This window comes from Corticium candelabrum, chromosome 4 (assembly GCF_963422355.1).
Source record: "Corticium candelabrum chromosome 4, ooCorCand1.1, whole genome shotgun sequence".
Lineage (NCBI taxonomy): Eukaryota > Metazoa > Porifera > Homoscleromorpha > Homosclerophorida > Plakinidae > Corticium > Corticium candelabrum.
Window position 1 is genome coordinate 6130452 of NC_085088.1, and position 17714 is coordinate 6148165.

At 42.9% G+C, this 17714-nt stretch overlaps 3 protein-coding genes across 3 annotated transcripts; all 3 read left to right on the top strand.

Annotated features, from left to right (window-relative positions):
- The first annotated feature begins 3487 nt into the window (after positions 1 to 3487).
- Positions 3488 to 5014, top strand: LOC134178378 (52 kDa repressor of the inhibitor of the protein kinase-like). Its single transcript, XM_062645252.1, has one exon. It carries the CDS (start codon positions 3595 to 3597, stop codon positions 4369 to 4371), a length of 777 nt encoding a protein of 258 aa, XP_062501236.1. The 5' UTR covers positions 3488 to 3594; the 3' UTR covers positions 4372 to 5014.
- Positions 5015 to 5570: 556 nt separating this feature from the next.
- LOC134178505 (zinc finger BED domain-containing protein 4-like) lies at positions 5571 to 6694 on the top strand. The gene has a single exon (XM_062645379.1). The coding sequence runs from the start codon at positions 5924 to 5926 to the stop codon at positions 6692 to 6694; it is 771 nt and encodes a 256-aa protein (XP_062501363.1). The 5' UTR covers positions 5571 to 5923.
- Positions 6695 to 6700: 6 nt separating this feature from the next.
- LOC134178993 (E3 SUMO-protein ligase ZBED1-like) lies at positions 6701 to 7881 on the top strand. Its single transcript, XM_062645904.1, has one exon. It carries the CDS (start codon positions 6934 to 6936, stop codon positions 7756 to 7758), a length of 825 nt encoding a protein of 274 aa, XP_062501888.1. The 5' UTR covers positions 6701 to 6933; the 3' UTR covers positions 7759 to 7881.
- Positions 7882 to 17714: the final 9833 nt, after the last annotated feature.

A 17714-nucleotide genomic window follows, 5' to 3' on the forward strand; every position in this document is an offset into this window, starting at 1 on the left:
ATGTATATCGCCCCAGAGTCATTTACACGAGAGTTTGGGGCCCCCACTGAAGCGTGGGCCTTTGGAATCATCTTGACAGAAAAATATCGCTAGGGGAGTATGCTCAACATGATGGATATGTTTGCCACTTTACAACAAAATGAAACTGCCATCATCCATGTACATGTTGGATGCGCCTTTACAAGATGTGGCAAAGGACTGCCTACAGTATGAACCAAAGAAGAGGCCATCAATGACTGAGGTAATCAGACTCCTCTACAAGGCTCAGAATGCAATTAAAAAGCTTAAAAAATAATATACAATGTCCTAATGTACAATCATCATGAATATTCTATGCCAATTCTGTAGACTAGACTAATGTATGAGATTTTGCATCTTTCTATTGATTTTTATGCATCAGTTCACAAAGTCGGCAACCACGCTGATTCTTGTACGAATTACAATCATGTCATAAGACCAGACAACGTACAACAATAAATTTGCGAAATATAGTACACAATTTGATGTTTGCAGTGCATGCAATAGTGTAAATATTGACATGTAATGTATGTAGATCGATGCACCAAATTTCAAGAAAATTAAAAATTCAAGTTTAACCACAAAGCATAGTAATTAGTTTTTATTAATTAACGTGATATCATATAATAAACTTGGAAGTTTGAATAAATATGTATTGAATGACTTGTCATTCTAGTGCGCGCTAGATTTTAGTCTCTTGTCATCGGTTAGTTTGTCCACTAATCCGTATTCGTTTGGCGATTTATATGGGCAATATTACTGATTACCACAGAACTGTTGCGTCATGTACGCTTGCTGGGACTCGATCCTGCAAAGCTGGCAACAATTTCGGACTCTGTGATATCAAATGACGTAGCCTCGTATTGTACCAGACCCTCTCGCGCCGTCGTGCCCGGTAGCAGTATAACACGACAACGCCGGAAAGGGTCTGGGATCATCCCTCCTACCATTTTTGCTATTACATGATCAACTTAGTTCGAATGTCACCAAGCCTCAGGCTACTAATACGATTAGTTTAATAGTTATTCTCATGTGTCACACGGAATGTCTTGCAACCAACTTCACCTTCCATTCGTACTCTACTTGTTTCCTTTCAGTGTTGGTATCCTGTCCCTACGCAAGCTCTACGTATTTGCCAACATCTCTGGGAAAGTGGACTTCCTGTCCAAGAGACTCAAGAGCGGAAGTCAACACCATGTCTGACAGCAAGCCCTGCCAGTCTCCAAATGTTCCCGAATGGTACACGAGCTTCCCTATTCGTATTCTTTTCGCAGCCTAGCACAGTAATAGAGCGGCGCCTAGTGCATCCCCAGTAGCGGATCCAGATGGGGGGTTGCTGGGGTTGCAACCCCCCCTTTTCTGGCGCTGTTGTAGGAAGACAAAGTGTGGTAATAATTACACCAGTGAAGTCACTTGCTTCTCAGTCTGTCAGAAAGTATACATAAACTAAGTACTTAGCACTAGCTAGTGACAGAAATAAAATAAAAATTGGGCAAACGCAGTACGTCTACTAGTAGTCAGAGTATCCTTCACTAAACAGACGTCCGGAGATCGAGGCTGCGTAACTCGCGTTACCTGTTTGGCGGTGTTCGTGTTTCTTCCGTGCGTTTTACTGAAAGACGTAAACATGTCCTCTGCTTTGAAAAGGTAGGCATGAATAGAAAATTAGGTTTCGTGTTGTAAGCATTCTGAACAGATTCTCCACTGCGTAACAGATTCGCATCAGATAAAGCAGCAGCCGCTAGACAACCTCCAGCAAAAAAGCAACGTCTGATTACCGCTTGTCTTGGACAACCGTCACAGTCAGCAACAGCGGCTTGCGAAGAAAGCAGTTCTGTTTTACCTGTGCCTCTAGACTGTCTGAGTCTCCCGGATTCAGGTCCTCGGAGTCGCGATTTCGGGTCAGTGAGTACTAGCTCCAAGGCTGTCGACAGGCCAGTTCATTTGTCAGGGGTGGAAGAAATAATAGATCTGGGCAACCTCGTACTAGCTGCAAATAGATCTTTTGATTGCCTTAGACAATTAATTCATGAAATGTCAGATGCCGAAAAAATGCAGCACCTTACATTTCACGTCAAACCTGCTCCATCAGATGTCCTCCACTTTCATGAGGTGACGAAGAGTGGCAAACGCTGGAAGGTGTCTTTTCAGAGAAAATGGATGGAAGACTACGAGTGGCTTTCGTACAGCAATGTTCTGCAAGGTGGCATTTGTCGGTATTGCATCCTATTTCCCGAACACCCGCAGAGGGGAGGTTCAAAGGGAGGGAATCCAGGCATACTCGTGACGGTGCCGTACCAGAAACCATTCACAAAGGCTCTTGGCAAAGATGGCGTACTGGTCATTCATGAAGGGACGGTCGTGCATCGACACGCAATGGTTCAAGCCGACTTGTTCAAACTTAGCTTTGAGAAGGCAGATTCAAGAGTAGACACGATGCTACTGAAACACAAAGATCAGCAATCCTTGGAGAACAAAGAAATACTTCGTCAAATTATACTAGCTGTAGAATTTCTGGCAAAACAAGGCTTGCCTCTTCGTGGTCATAGAGATGACAAGGTTGATTTTGCAACTGAAGGATCTAACAGGGGCAACTTCATTGCTGCACTACAGCTCTTGGCCAAAGGAAACAGCACTCTTCAAAAGCACCTTCTCTTTGCAAAACGAAATCAGAAGTACACAAGTAAAACCATACAAAATGAAATTGTTCACGTTTATGCCAATAAGACCAGAGAGCGACTAACTGCACATCTGAGAGAAGAGCAGTTACCATTTGCAATCATTGCTGACGAAGCTACAGACCCTCATGCAAACCAAGAGGTCCTTTCACTGTGTTTGAGGTTTGTTGATTTACACTCAGCTTGTAGTCCAGTCATCAAGGAGTGCCTGATTGATTTCATCTATCTGGAAAGAGCAAATGCCTTGACAATATCCGAGGAAATATTGAAGTCTCTGTCCAAACCACCAGTCTCTTTAGATCCCAACAATATCAGGGGGCAGGCATATGACGGCGCTGCGGTTATGTCGTCTAACATAGCCGGGGTTCAAGCCAGAATCAAGGAAACGGCGCCATTGGCCATTTTCACCCACTGCTATTCTCATTGCCTCAATCTTTCTGTTGCGGCAACAAGCAAAGTCCAAGAAGTTAGAAATCTCATTGGTACAATCAATGAAGCGTACTTGTTTTTGTCTAACAGCCCAAAGAGACAGCAAATGTTCCAGCTAACGTTAGAGACGTATCTGCCTCAGTCTTCTCGCACTAAGCTTCCAGGGCTCTGCAAGACACGCTGGGTAGAACGCCATACATGCTTTGAAGTTTTTCTTGAACTGTACGAAGCCCTAGTGACCTTCCTTGACGCTATTGTGTCTCCACACGAGTACCCTGATCTCATGTCGGCTGACAAGGAATGGAAATGGGACAGAGAGACAGTGTCGAAAGCTCAGGGGCTAAAAGCAGCCCTCCCGTCATTTCAGACAATATCTGTTTTCATAACGACTAAAAACGTCCTTGATTCAGTTAAGGAACTGGCAGGAAAATTGCAAGAGCGGAACCAGGATATACTTGACGCCTACGCAATGGTTGATGAATCGATTGAAGAGATCAAAAGTGTGAGAAAAGATATCGATGCAACATTTGTTTCCTGGTATAGAGATATAACTGAGCTTGCAGCGAACATCGGCGTAGCGGAATCAATTCCTAGGAAAACCAGCCTGCAGAGGAACAGAAGTAACACACCTAGTCAAAGTCCGATGGAGTTTTATAAGCGGTCACTTGCAATTCCACTACTGGATTCTCTGACAGCGCAAATGGAAGACCGTTTCCTACGTGATGGAAGGCATGTTGGTGCGTTGCTGAATCTTGTACCATCAATATTTCTAACTTCGAGAGTAGAGTTGGGCACACTCAGAGAAGGCGTTATGTTTTGGGAAAAAGACCTACCTTTCCCTAAGTCTCTAGAGAATGAACTCAGGAGATGGGAAACCCTGTGGAAGAGAAGAAAAGACCGAGAATCCGTGCAAGAAGAAATGGTCAGGCAACGTGAGGCAAGAATTCCTGACAATCTGCTGCTGTCACTTGGAAATTGCGATGTACATTCGTTTCCGAACATTCACCGCCTACTTCTGATTGCCTGCACTCTCCCAATAACGAGTGCAGAAGCGGAGCGATCCTTTTCCCTCATGAGGCGGATCAAGACTTATGCAAGATCGGCGATGTGCGAAGAGCGTTTCACAGACCTTGGAGTTCTTGCCATGCATTACAGTGACCGTATCCCTGCCGAGGAGATCGCAAAAGCGTTTGTGCAAGAACATCCAAGGAGGATGTTTCAAGCGTCGTTATTTAGCGAAACATGAACAGCATTAAAAACCTAGCGAGCGTTTTCATAGAGAGAGAGGTGATTAGGAAACTCTTAAAGGTGATTAATTGAGCTGATTACTGGCAAGACTTGGTGTCTGTGTACGTAACTAGTTAGAGTTGAGAGACCCTATGAGCGACAACGTGCATGGAAGCGACGAGAAATTGAATGGAATGACGAAGTCACATGTCAGTACAACATGGGGCATGGGGCGTGGCAAGTTGTAACTTTCAACCCCCCCTTTCTAAAAATCCTAGATCCGCGGCTGATCCCTAGTCCAAGCTACTTATAGACTGCTGATCGAATCACATTGGACCTCACAGCTTCAGATAACGTGAATCGAACCAGGATCGAGCTCCCTAAGTGAATGAATCTCTTTCCATGCAGTAAAATGAATCTCTTTCCATGCAGCTACAGGAACGAAATGTAAACAGTGAATGTATCCAATTGGATATCACAGCTAGCCTAACTTCGATGGAAGAATGTCGTGTTATACAGGAACCGGGCACGACGGCGCGAGAGGATCTGGTACTGGCTAAAATGACGTCCGTCCAAGACAAATCGTTATTAAGTGCGTCCGTCCTCCCTATGTCTGTTGACACGTCAGGTGGGAGATAAATTATTAAGAGAGCGTGTACTCAATTATTCAAGACTGAACTCAAGTCGTAAGTTAGGGTTATCCTCAGAAAGTTATGAATCCAAAGTGAAGCGAATTTATGAACGATGATGTGTAAAGGACGCAAAGTTACATCAAAATCTCCTCCTACATGTTAGTTCTAGACAGCAAAACCAAAACCTAGGTGATGAAGTACTTTTACTAACTTCAAAATGACGCTTTCAAGGTTTACTCCCAATAGGCATGATGGCTTAGACCAGCTTGTCGTGTAATAGTCAATATGTTGTATCTAATACTAATTTTACCAGCAAAGGCAAATAGGGCAGTCTGAATTTTCTTCTATCAGCCATCCAATACACAAATTGTAACAGACTGTGTTGGCAATAGTACAATAACAAGTGAATTTAAGTTGTGATGATTTTATTATCATTTTACAACGCTCTAAATGCCTTTACAGCGAATAACGGTACTGAGTACACTTAAAAGGAATCATCTATAAGCAATGAATTGAACGTCACTCGCATAATTGGATAGCTAAATAATGCAGTTTGTTAGAAATTGAGTGCTTCTGCTTCAGATGCATGTGGTGGATATATTAGAGTTGCACCGATAATCGGATCGGCTATCGGTTATCGGCCGATATAGGCATATCGGTACTGTATCGGAATCGGTAAATTGCGCGTAGGTGCTAGCCGATAGATTGCGCATGCGTATGCAGAACGTAGGACCACGTGAGTAGGCGCGGAGATGAGCCGGAAGTCTCCCATTTGGGAGCACTTTGAGGTAGCTGAGGACACAAGATTCGGCTATCGGTTATCGGCAGATATAGGCATATCGGTACCGTATGGGAATCGGTAAATTGCGCGTAGGTGCTCGCCGATAGATTGCGCATGCGTATGCAGAACGGTACTGTAGAACCACGTGAGTAGCCTGCATGTCGGCGGAGACGAGACGGAAGTCTCCCATTTGGGAGTACTTTGAGGTAACTGAGGACGCAAGATTCGCTCGCTGCAAGGCTTGCAAGATGAAGATATCACGCGGTGGACAGACGACAAAAACCTTCAACACCACAAATCTCCAGCATCACTTGAGAACTCGACACCAAGATAGGAGTGCGGCATACGAAAGGGCCATAGAGGAGGAGAAGGTGAAGGCTAAAGACCGAAAGCAAACCAAGGCATCTGCGTGCTTTCTCCAGCAGTCGTTGCTGGACGTACGGAAATGGGACATCAATAATTCACGCGCACAACGAGTGCATCAATTAATCGCTGAAATGATTGCCCTTGACTCACAGCCCCTGTCAATAGTGAATGATGTCGGGTTTACTCGTCTGCTACGTGAGCTTGAGCCGAGGTATTCTCTTCCTAGTAGAAGATACATAACTGAGACAGTTCTGCCTAAGGTCTATGAAGAAGTGAGGAGTGGAGTCAGGAAACAGGTGGATGGAGTGTCTTTCTTCAGTTTTACCACAGATGGATGGACTTCTGATGATGGTATTGCAAACTTCCTTAGTCTTACTGCTCACTGGTTAACTGATGATTTTGAAAGAAAATCTGCTATCCTTCATGTCCTTCCACTGGAAGAGGCTCACACTGGTGAATACTTGTGTCATACTTTCCTGCAAATGTTGGACGGTTGGAACATAAGAAGAACCAAGTCCACTTGGTGCTGCGAGACAATGCTGCTAACATGGTCAAGGGAATGAGAGAAGCATGTGTTCCATCTTATGGCTGCTTTACCCATACACTACAGTTAGTCATTGGGGATGAACTGTTGTTTCAAAAAAGAGTTAAAGATCTGCTTGCCGTCTGCCACAGAATTGTTAGTCACTTTAAACATTCATCACTTGCCCATTCACGTCTGCAAAAGATTCAAGCTAGTCTCGGATTACCTCAGCACCGCCTACCACAAGATGTATCAACCAGATGGAATTCCTCCCTCTACATGCTCCAAGCAATCATAGAACAAAAGATGGCCATAGCTGCTTATTCCTCAGAGTATAGGATTCCCCAACTGACAGCAACACAGCTGGAAATAGCTGCAAAAGTTATTGAGGTACTTGAACCTTTCGAGGAAATCACAAAAGCAGTCTCATCTAATGCATCGACCATATCATTAGTCATTCCGTTTGTTCGAATGCTTCATAGGACGCTGAAAGAGCAACATAATGACAAAGGAATTCAGTCAATGAAGGATGAGATTCTAAAGTCATTGCAAAAGAGATTTTCGGACATAACTGATAACTACTCTTTAGTCTTAGCAACACTGTTGGACCCCAGATTCAAGGACAAGTTTTTCAGTGACACATCAGAAAGAAGTTTTGCTAGAGGTCTTCTTCAGGAGAAATGTCATGAACTACTGCTAGAAACAAAATCAGATCCTGACTCATGTGCAGAGGACACTTGCCCACCCTCTCCTAAGAGACCTCAAAGTTTACTTTGGAGAAGTTTCTCAGATATTTTAAAAGAAACGGGCTCCTGTTCAGCAAGTTCTAAGACTCCATCGAACATTGACCATTATCTGTCAGAACCAGTAATAGATTTTCACCAGGCCAGCTGTGACAGCTGGTGGATGGAAAACAACAGAAGATTTCCACTTCTGTCAGAGCTTGCACAACGCTACTTAAGTGCCCCTGCAACATCTGTTCCCTCAGAAAGGGTTTTCTCTGATGCTGGCAACATCTGTAATGATAAACGTAACAGGCTAGCACCCGAGCGAACAGAAACATTGTTATTTATTAAGAAGAACTTTGACATATGTAAAAAATGAACATCACTCTTTATCTAGTATCTACAAAATAGTATAAATTTATCAGATATCGGTATCGGCTATCGGTATCGGTTCATTGTGTGCTTGCATATCGGTTATCGGTATATCGGCGAAATTCTCTTATCGGTGCAACACTGATATATATATATATATATATATATAGAAATTCTCTCCAACCAACATATATGGTAAAGGCAGCTTGTCAAGCAGGGGTTGCTGCAGAAGCTGGAGAAAGAGAGAAGACAGCTCATATAAAGATATTGTTAGTGAGAATGGAAGTGTGTTTTATCCACTAGCTGTTGAAAGTCTGGGCTTGTGGTCGCCGTCTAGTCTCTAGATTTTAAAATCAATCTGCAGAAGAACAACATTCCACAGTCACCTCACAATGAGACAGCCACATCCTATTTCCACCAACGGCTTTCTATTAAACTCTGGTTGTATAATGCAAAGATAATTCTAGAGAGATTGTCTGTAGATTGCTCTGATGACGTTCTAGACTTTTTGTAGAGTGGGGGGTTTGGGTTGGTTTTGGGTTAGTTTTTAAAAATATATGCACTGCGTAAAAATAAAAAATAAATAAGAACATATATATATATATATATATATATATATATATATATATATATATAGATAGATAGATAGATAGATAGATAGATAGAATTTCTGCTTTTAATCATTTGTGATGTATAGTCTTCGACTGGACCTCTACATAGCACTCCAGAACTCTACTTCTGTTATAGTGCTACCAGTCCTGTAGACGCTTATTGTACTGTATCGTTCGGTATATTACAATAAAGGACCTTCCATAGATATATGTATAAATACTAAAGACAGAACTTTACATTAAATATTTGTGATGTGCATAGTACGTAACACAAGGATACCCCTCGAGACAATGGAGCCAAAACAAGACGAGTGCCATCAAAGAAGGGTCCTCTGACTATAGTTGCCACGTGCCGAAAGAGGCCCTCAATCTGCAAACGCAATTAGAATCTGGGCAGCCAAACTCTGCACATGTTAGCCAAGTACGAAACAGTACGTACCTTTCTTAGACAACAGTAAAGTAGATATGGTGCATACGAGATTATAATGCGGTCGTACGAGTCGATTGATTGATCGATCGGTCGAATCAGTCGCTCGAGAATGTCAGGTAATCAATCAAGAGGATTCGCGCGAAGTTTCAGGCAATGCCCAATTATGTAGATGAGGCTGCCAAGCGATTCGGAAGCGATCGACGAAAAAGATGAGTACAATCGCTAGTCGATCGCCTGAACTTTTTCCACTAGGGTATGTCAAGTACTACTTCTGAACGAACAATCGATGAGCTACGACTTGCAACTGTTTAGCTCGATTGGGTTACGTGAACAGATTGCATCTGATAATGGCCCTCACTTTGTCTCGACCGAATTCTCAGAATTTTTTAGATTAAATGGAATAAAGCATCAGAGTGCTCCTTATCACGCAGCGACAAATGGGCAAGCAGAGAGATGTGCTCAAATTTAAAAAGTAAGCAAAGAGTGAGGAAGAGGAATCCTTGAATCAGAAATTGTCACGATTCTTCCTGACTTATAGATCGACACTGCACAGTATAACTGTGTGAACTTCCTCAGAATTGCTTTGGGTCAACAGCTGAAAACCAAGCAGCTCAGAAACAGCATTATGATGCTCATGTGGAATCACGTTCTCTACGACAGGAGATGCCGTTTGGACTCGTGATTATCGTCGTGAAGATCACACAGCGACGTAGAAAACAATTAGAAAGTGGTGCGGCCTAACGCGCGTTGGAAGGCGTGGTCATTTAGCGTGCGCTACCATACGAAGGTGTGGTCCTAGTTGTACACGCATGCAGCCTCTGGTCGCACCGACTCGCAGCTCCTAAGGCCCTGCAGCCCTACTTATCACTTATCCAGTTGACCCTTTCACTGTAGTCCAAAGAAACCGCGCCAACAAAAACTGGAGTGATTGCGCGTGCGTTGCTGCTCGACATCTACACGTGTCCGGGTTCGTTGTATAGATCGTAAACAGCTGCAATGAGCGGTCATATAGATGTATCCAGCATAAAGGAAGCTCATCAGCCTAAAATGTCTGTGTTTCCAAAACGAAGCTTCGGAAAGAAAGTGGTCGTTAGTCGGTTTTCAGACTTCATAGTTTGAGAAATGTCCGTGGCTACACTACATTGAGAACGACGACGCAGTGGTGTGCTTCACATGCGCGCAAGCGAGTCTACAGAAGAAGAAGCTTCAGTGGTCTTCCAGCTCCAACTTGGCATTCATATCGAATGGGTTCACAAACTGGAAAGATGCCACTGTGAAATTCGCCATACATGCATCAAGCAAGTGCCATAAAGAAGCAGTTCTAAAGATGATCGAAGTACCTTCCTGGATGAAACATGTGGCTGAATCTTTGTCAGCCCAACTAAAGATGGAAAAATTGGAACGACGACAGTGCTTTCTGAAGGTACTTCCAAACGCAAGGTTCTTAGCACGGCAAAGTCTGCCTTTAAGAAGGCACGGAGATCATGAGAGCGACTCAAATTTTCTACAGCTCATGAAGCTAAGGGTGAGGATGACTTCAGAGTCTTAAGTTGGTTGAAGAAGAAAACTGACAAGTACACCACCCCTGATATGCAAAATGAGATACATAAGACTATGGCTCTTCTGGTTCTTCGTCGTGTGATCCAATCAATTTCTTTTGCTCCATTTCTGACTATCATGATTGATGAGACAACTGATATCGCAAACAAAGAGCAGGTTCTTGTCTGCTTTAGATGGGTAGACAGCAATCTAGAGCCCCACGAAGAGTTCATTGGCCTTTACGAGGTGGATTCTACTCAGGCTTCAACTCTTGCAGCTACAATACATGATGTTCTGCAATGGATGAATGTGCCTATCACTAAGCTCAGAGGTCAGTGCTATGACGGGCCTCATCCATGTCAGGATCACAAAGAGGAGTAGCCATTCAACTTCAAATAGAAGAACCCAGAGCTGTATATACACACTGCTATGGGCATGCTCTGAACCTTGCATGCAGTGATGATGTCAAGAATTGCAAGATTATGAGAGATGCACTGAATACTAGTTACGAGTTGATCAAGCTTGTCAAGAAGTCACCTCGTCGTGATGCAACACTGCAAAAGCTGAAGGAACAAATGCCAGATGGTATCCCTGGCATTCGTGTGCTCTGCCTACAAGATGGACTGTCAGAGCCCAAGCATTACAGAGCTTCCTTGCCCACTATGTAGTGTTACATATGCTTTGGGATGAGTCACTGGATTTCGTAAAGGGCACCGAAATGAGAAGCCGAATTCAAGGGGTATCAAGTTGCATGAGGTCGTTCAATTTTTTCTTTGGAGTATCACTGGGAAAGTTGCTGCTTAGACACACCGACAATCTAAGCAAAACCCTTCAAGCATCTAGTATATCAGCAGCAGAAGGACAAAAAATAGCTGATATGACTGTCCGCACATTGCAGTCGATACGCCCTGATGAGAATTTTTACTCTTTTGGAAATCAACCAGTCAGAAGGCAAGTATGCTTGGCATCAGTTAGTCAACACTTCCTAGACAGAGAAATCGGCCCAAAAGGTATGAAGATGAAGCAAGCGAAGGTGATGTTCCTGAGAGTGTGGAAATTTTTATAAGCGTATCTACTACGAAGCTCTTGATTTAATCATATGTGGTATCAAGCAACGCTTCGACCAACCAAGATACAAGCTGTATTCTAACCAGGATACAAGCTGTATTCTAACCTTGAAGCTTTACTGGAGAGCTGCCAAAAAGGAGAACTACGATGCAGAATTTCAGTTTGTAATCGATTTCTATAAGGATGACTTCGATCACGACCAATTAAACATGCAGCTTGGAGTTGTCATGCAATATTCCAAGTGAATTAGCTCAGAATCTCAATTCGATCATCAGCTACCTACAACAACTTTCTCAGGCTCAGAGGTTATTGTTATCAGAAGTACGTATCCTTGCTTCACTTCTTCTACTTATGCCTGCCACCAACGAATTAACTGAGCGCTCCTTTAGTGCTCTGAAACTCTTGAAGTCCTATCTGAGGGCTAAAAAGACCCAGACAAGACTGAACAATATTATGGTTCTACATCTTTACAAAAATCATACAGATCAACTTCGTTTGACTGAGGTTGACAACGAATTTGTGAAAGGCTCCAGTCACCGTAAAACTGTCTTTGGGTACTTTTTGCCAACAGATTGAAATTTCGTTACTTCCTGTCTTGTATTGTACATTTATTATCATCAGTGTTATGTATGTATTATATGTTCATTATATTAATTAACGTTGATTGAAAGCTCACATTTCACTGAAACTGACTCAGAAACTAACTGATGTTCACTGTCCGAAAAACTCTACATGTGAAGACTGCTAGAAATATGTTACTTATTTAATCAGCACAAGAGGTGCTGCTGGTGGCCGTCGGGTCCTTGTCACAACGTGAGTGGCTCCTGAAGGGGCCCCTCTTCCGACGACTGAGTCTTCGTCCGCTTCATCCTCATTACATCTATTTCTCCTGATCCTTGTAACGCTTCCTCCAGCGCGTAATTGTGTGTGACACCGGAGGCACGCCTTGGAGTGAGGCGACGGCAGTTGCGTAGACGTGACAACCCATTCTCGTCGTCCAACCACAGCTTAGCCACGCCTTCCACACAGCCAATCAGAGTCTCAGGCCAGGATCATGTACACGTAGCCAGCACCATCTGAAAGGCCACGTGGCGGTGATCACGTGCATATAACGGATGCGCACATACTGCTAGAAAAAGTCTAGATTAAGGAGGGGAAGGTGTAGTGTATGTTACTATGGTGTTACTAGATACTTATTAGTGAAAGTAATTGGGTATCATAATCAGTTGAGTTCGGTTGTGTTCTACGGAATAAAAGGTTCTGTGTTTCTTGCACGCGTGCCTCAATACACGACATTGACGAAACCAATTATCCATCTCAATTAATGAAGAACCGGCTTCTAAAGCATTTTGGCAAACAGCTGCCCTTTCAACGTCCTCAAAAGCGGCATGAACCGCAGGTAGTCTTTAGCAGTCAGATACCTACAGGCCCACTAATCGAGCGCATACAAATGCAACTAAAATCAGAAGAACAGCAAGATGATATCACCACACTAGAAAGCATGGACCACGACGAAGGTTACAGTGAACGCAACGATGACGCGTTTCTTTTGTATGAAGTTTGGTATGAAGCTTTCGTCTTGTGAAGGCACTTGCTTGCAGTGCAAACTTCGATTCCTTTCCCGTCCAATCCGAATGATTTTACAAAGGATAACTTTCAAATCCTACTCCAGTTTTTACAACTTCTTTGTTGGCTAATCTCCGGAGATCGGTTGTCTGATTAGTTTACAATTGACGAATCGCGTTGATCTTCCAAACACAACTCCAAATAAGATCCTCTCCCTCAGACAAGATCTAATTTACTGTGTTAGCCGCGGGCAAGTTAAAACACCAAAACACATGCTATACCAAGCGCCATAAAGCACGTCACTGGCAGCAGTAAAATTGTAACGAACTTGAATAGACTTGGGCACGGTATTCAGAGTCGCAACTGAGTGAATACAAAACAGCCATGGCAGCCAATTTACTTCAGCAACATCGACAAGTGTTGCCTGTACCTTCCAACATCAAGTCCCACAGCTTTGTTACTTTGTGTTAGAACAACAAGAACAACAATGACACCAACAAAGAAACACCATCTGGTAGAGGAACGACACATTGTACTAATGGCATAACAGTACGAAGAGAAGTTCTGTACGCTATTCCTAGCTGACACAGATACGAACCTTCATTGTCGAGACGCTACAATAAGCCACAAACATTCTATTGATCCTCTAGCAGAAATTCAAGTAGAATACAACGCCAATTTGCGACAAGGACACCTGCCAATAATGTTTCCCAACAGAGCTCTAAATTTGTTTGAAGAAAAAAATTTCCGGTGTCACCATTACATATCTAGACTTTGCTTGGATTCTGGATAGCCTTCTTTCGTCGGATAGAACAACTCTTGGCCAGTCAGATGATGTCCAGAAATCGCCAGGGTGGTCTTGATTCAAGGTTTTAGTGCAACAGGATTGCGAGATTCGCAGAAGCATTTTAGGGTACCTTCCTATAATACCAACTTAGCAGACGGAGCTCTCGACCTCTTTACGCTCTAATACAGAAATCATCAAATTATCCGATCAATTAGACCAGGAAACAGTCGTGATTGTCCTTGATCAAGCAATTTACCCCAAAGCTCAAGAAATTGAAAGGAAGAACAAAAAGAACGAAATTTTCAAGAGTTGTGCTAAGAATGCGCGGTTTTCATGAGTTTGACTTTTAGCGGTGATTGGTAAGCGATTTGCAAGAAGCAGGCCTTGTTGACATAGTGGAATCCGGAGTAGTTGGAGCAAACGCAGTTACGGGCGTCGTCAAAGAAATACATTACACCGTGCACTAAGAGCACACAAAATTGTAATGGAAGCGTTATACCGAATCCTGTGGAAGATGTTTGAGGAGTCTTTAGAACAGCACCCAGGAGAGCATGACATTACAAATTAACTTCTCACTGTACTTCAGATTTTCGTAGAAGCAATTATTCTCAAGACGCTTGGAAACGTTTGAGTACGCTGCCGGAATATAGATCTTGTATTAGTCTTTTCTTTGATATTGCGATACCTTACCCACCCCCTTGCACATCTCCCGTTGTCTTACGTACAAATGGTTAGATTACTGCTTGATTTCAGACGGTCCAGCAAGGAAGCAAATTGAATACTTAACTTAAACTGTATCAGAAACATGTTGCCTTGGATGTTTGCGTATGACCGGATCAATTACAGCCGTTATCTCACGTTATACTAGTGCGAGATGACTGCTCTACAGCAGACTGATCGTTTTGTTCACGAGCAGTTTCTTCAAGGGGAATCTAGTGTGCAGCGCAGAAATTCAGCATTCAGTCAAATTCCTGTTGACCTAACTATGGAACAAACAATCAATAGAGATTCTAAGACGAAAGGTGGCATAATTGGATTTAGTGGCATAAGTGAGCTAACATCAGCGAGCCAAAATCAGCAAAAACTGCAGAGACATGGCGGGACTAGACGAAAATGCGAACAAGCACAAGGATTGCAGTTGAAGTCAGAAACTACATGATCAAGCCACAGGGTAGTCTGTTCTGGCAACAATGCCCACATGGCCAAACCCATTTTGCCCTCTTAATCCTGAACTTCTTACGAACATTGCCTCCAGTGTTGTTGCGTCGAATGAAATCGTGTCAGATCTGCTACAAGATTATCCTTTAAGACAAGATCAGTTTCTAAGCCTTGCACTTGAAGTGTTAGATCACGCTGCTCGCGCGGTTTAGATTAGTTAGCGCGCAAAGCAGAGGCACCCAACTATGGACATAATGGGTACCGTAAACCTGCACACCGACCATACATTCTAGGTCAGTATGGTTACCTGGGTAGGGGAAATCGACGGGATGCAAAATCATGCGTAGTACGATGTATTAGACAATGGTTTCCTTCCCCATATGAAACATACATGGGGTATAGGAGTGAGTAGATGTGTTCTTGCATAGAGACGTACGCTTAGCTTTAGTTCTTGTTTTATTCTAGACAACTACAGTAAATTGGGAAAGCAGTCATCAAGTTCAAAATAAATTATAGGAAATTAATATGATAGCACTGATGCTCTTCGGCCTCTCTTTTCTTGCCCATCTCCAATCCATCACTAGCGAAGCACTTACTGGTCCTTCACCTTATGACCTAGATGTTCACATAGTTGAGACCAAAATCATGATCACCTGTAGATAACTGTAGAAAATCATGACAGTACTAAGAAAAATTGAGAAAATATTAATCAAGTTCAATATATATTATAGCAAATGATTATGATACTACTGATGCCCTTAAGCTTCCTTTTCCCCGCCCATCTCCAATCCTCATAGCCAGTGAAGCACTTACTTCAACTGGCTGACACCAAAGCATCACATGTAGATAAAACATGACAGTACTGAGACCTTGAGTGGAGATTACTGCTATGATGTGGCATTTATTTAAAGGGGACACATATTGTGTCCAGAACTAAATCAATACATGCATGTCGTTGCAGAGGCAATAGTATGCAGTCCTTGTTCGACTACGCTGTTTTGCTACCAATTCTGATGTTATTGGAGAGCTGCTTGGAGCAATCGTAGGAGCAATATGGGAGTGAACGCATGGTAGTTTGGGTCGATGAGTTGATTATTCTTCTGCAAGCCTTTTGTTGACTACACGAACCGTGAGTCCTGGAATATGTTGGTACTCTTTAGCCTCTCTGACTGCTGCTAATGTCCTCTGTCGTGAACTCTTATCATACTTCCTATGAAATCGTTTCTCCCCAGAAGAGTGAACAATTGCTTGTTTTCTACTCACATGCTGGTTGTAATCAAGTGCAGCTAGAAGACTTTGAATGCATCATGTCTATCAACAAATGACTTGGTTATCACAAAATAATAGTTACGACATCAAAGGGGATCCAACCCAAACGAGATTCGTTTTGATGCATTATTTTAGAATCAGATTGTGATAGCATTCCAGTGAGCTAGTATTCCTAGACAATAGAAGATAAAAAATGTTCCGTACGCCAAGAAATGCCACCAAGACAGTATGATGAGTTTACCTGCAGCTTGTATAGTATAATAGAGAGGTGAGCCACTTGGGATCAAGGAAAACATGTCGCAGAAAGTTCATAGACGCAGAGGTTACCTCAAGTGGCTTCTTAGCAGTACATATCAGCATCGTCATCTGCTGTTAGGTCACTATGATAAACAGTGTGCCCAGTTGACCATTCATGTTTCCCGATGACATGATGCAGCCCTCCAAGCCACAGTGTCTATGAATATCAACTACGTAAGACCTCATTGCAGTCTGCATCAACCATTTACTGCTACCTTTAGCTTACTGAGATCTCCTTGTGCTTTCTGACAAGAACACCAAAAATTATTAACAATCGATCTTTTCCAGGATGCTATGGCTCTCAGTTCACGCTTCCTTGATGCCTAAATGAGATCATGAGTACTTCCTAGTCAAGTTATAAGCAGTCATTAGGTCTTGCTAACCTCAGACAAAACTTTAGCCAATTTCTTGCTTTATGCCGACATCAAGCGACTGAACAATGTTCGAGTAAGCTTTGCCACGTTCTACATATGAACATTAGCATGAATACAAGAAACTATTGATGACAACACACATACGTAGGACAAAGACCAACAACTGTTCAATAACTGGAATAGTGCAAATGACAACATACATGTAGGCTTGCAGACATAACAGACAGAGGAATTACACAGACCAACATCAACTAGTAATTACCTTGCAGCCACAGGACTCAAATATATCCAAAAAAGCAGATTGATGAGTGATCTGACAAAGGTGACGTACGAAATAGCTCAAATTGTGACATCATCACATGATAATTTATACAGCATCTAATTAGCCGTACGTATACGTTGACTTTCACGAGACGATGACAATCTACAATCTTCACAAGTTTAGTGTTTATATTGACAGACTAAGGCAGCCAGGCGTTACGTTCTAGATGAGGCTGACTGGGCACAGCAGCTCGAAGGTCAACGTGGCGACATCTGATCACGTTTAGACGTGGTTCAGCATGAAGTCGATCACCAAGCTGTAAGTCTGCAGCTACATCTGTCTTTTTGCATCTGTCTTTTTCACGTCAATCAGCCATATGAAGGTCTCTTCACTTCTGTTGATGGGCTTCTCGTATTTTAATGGCGCGCGACGTCGTCCAGATCCTCTTCTTGCACCGCCATGGCTTCGCAACATCTTGTGCGGTTCCATAGAACTTGTGTACGCAAACATCTGGCTCACGTGACTTGGCGCAAAACACACCGTATCAGGGCAAAGGAGACTCAACCGTCTTTATTATAGCCTACCACTCTGCATTTTCTTGC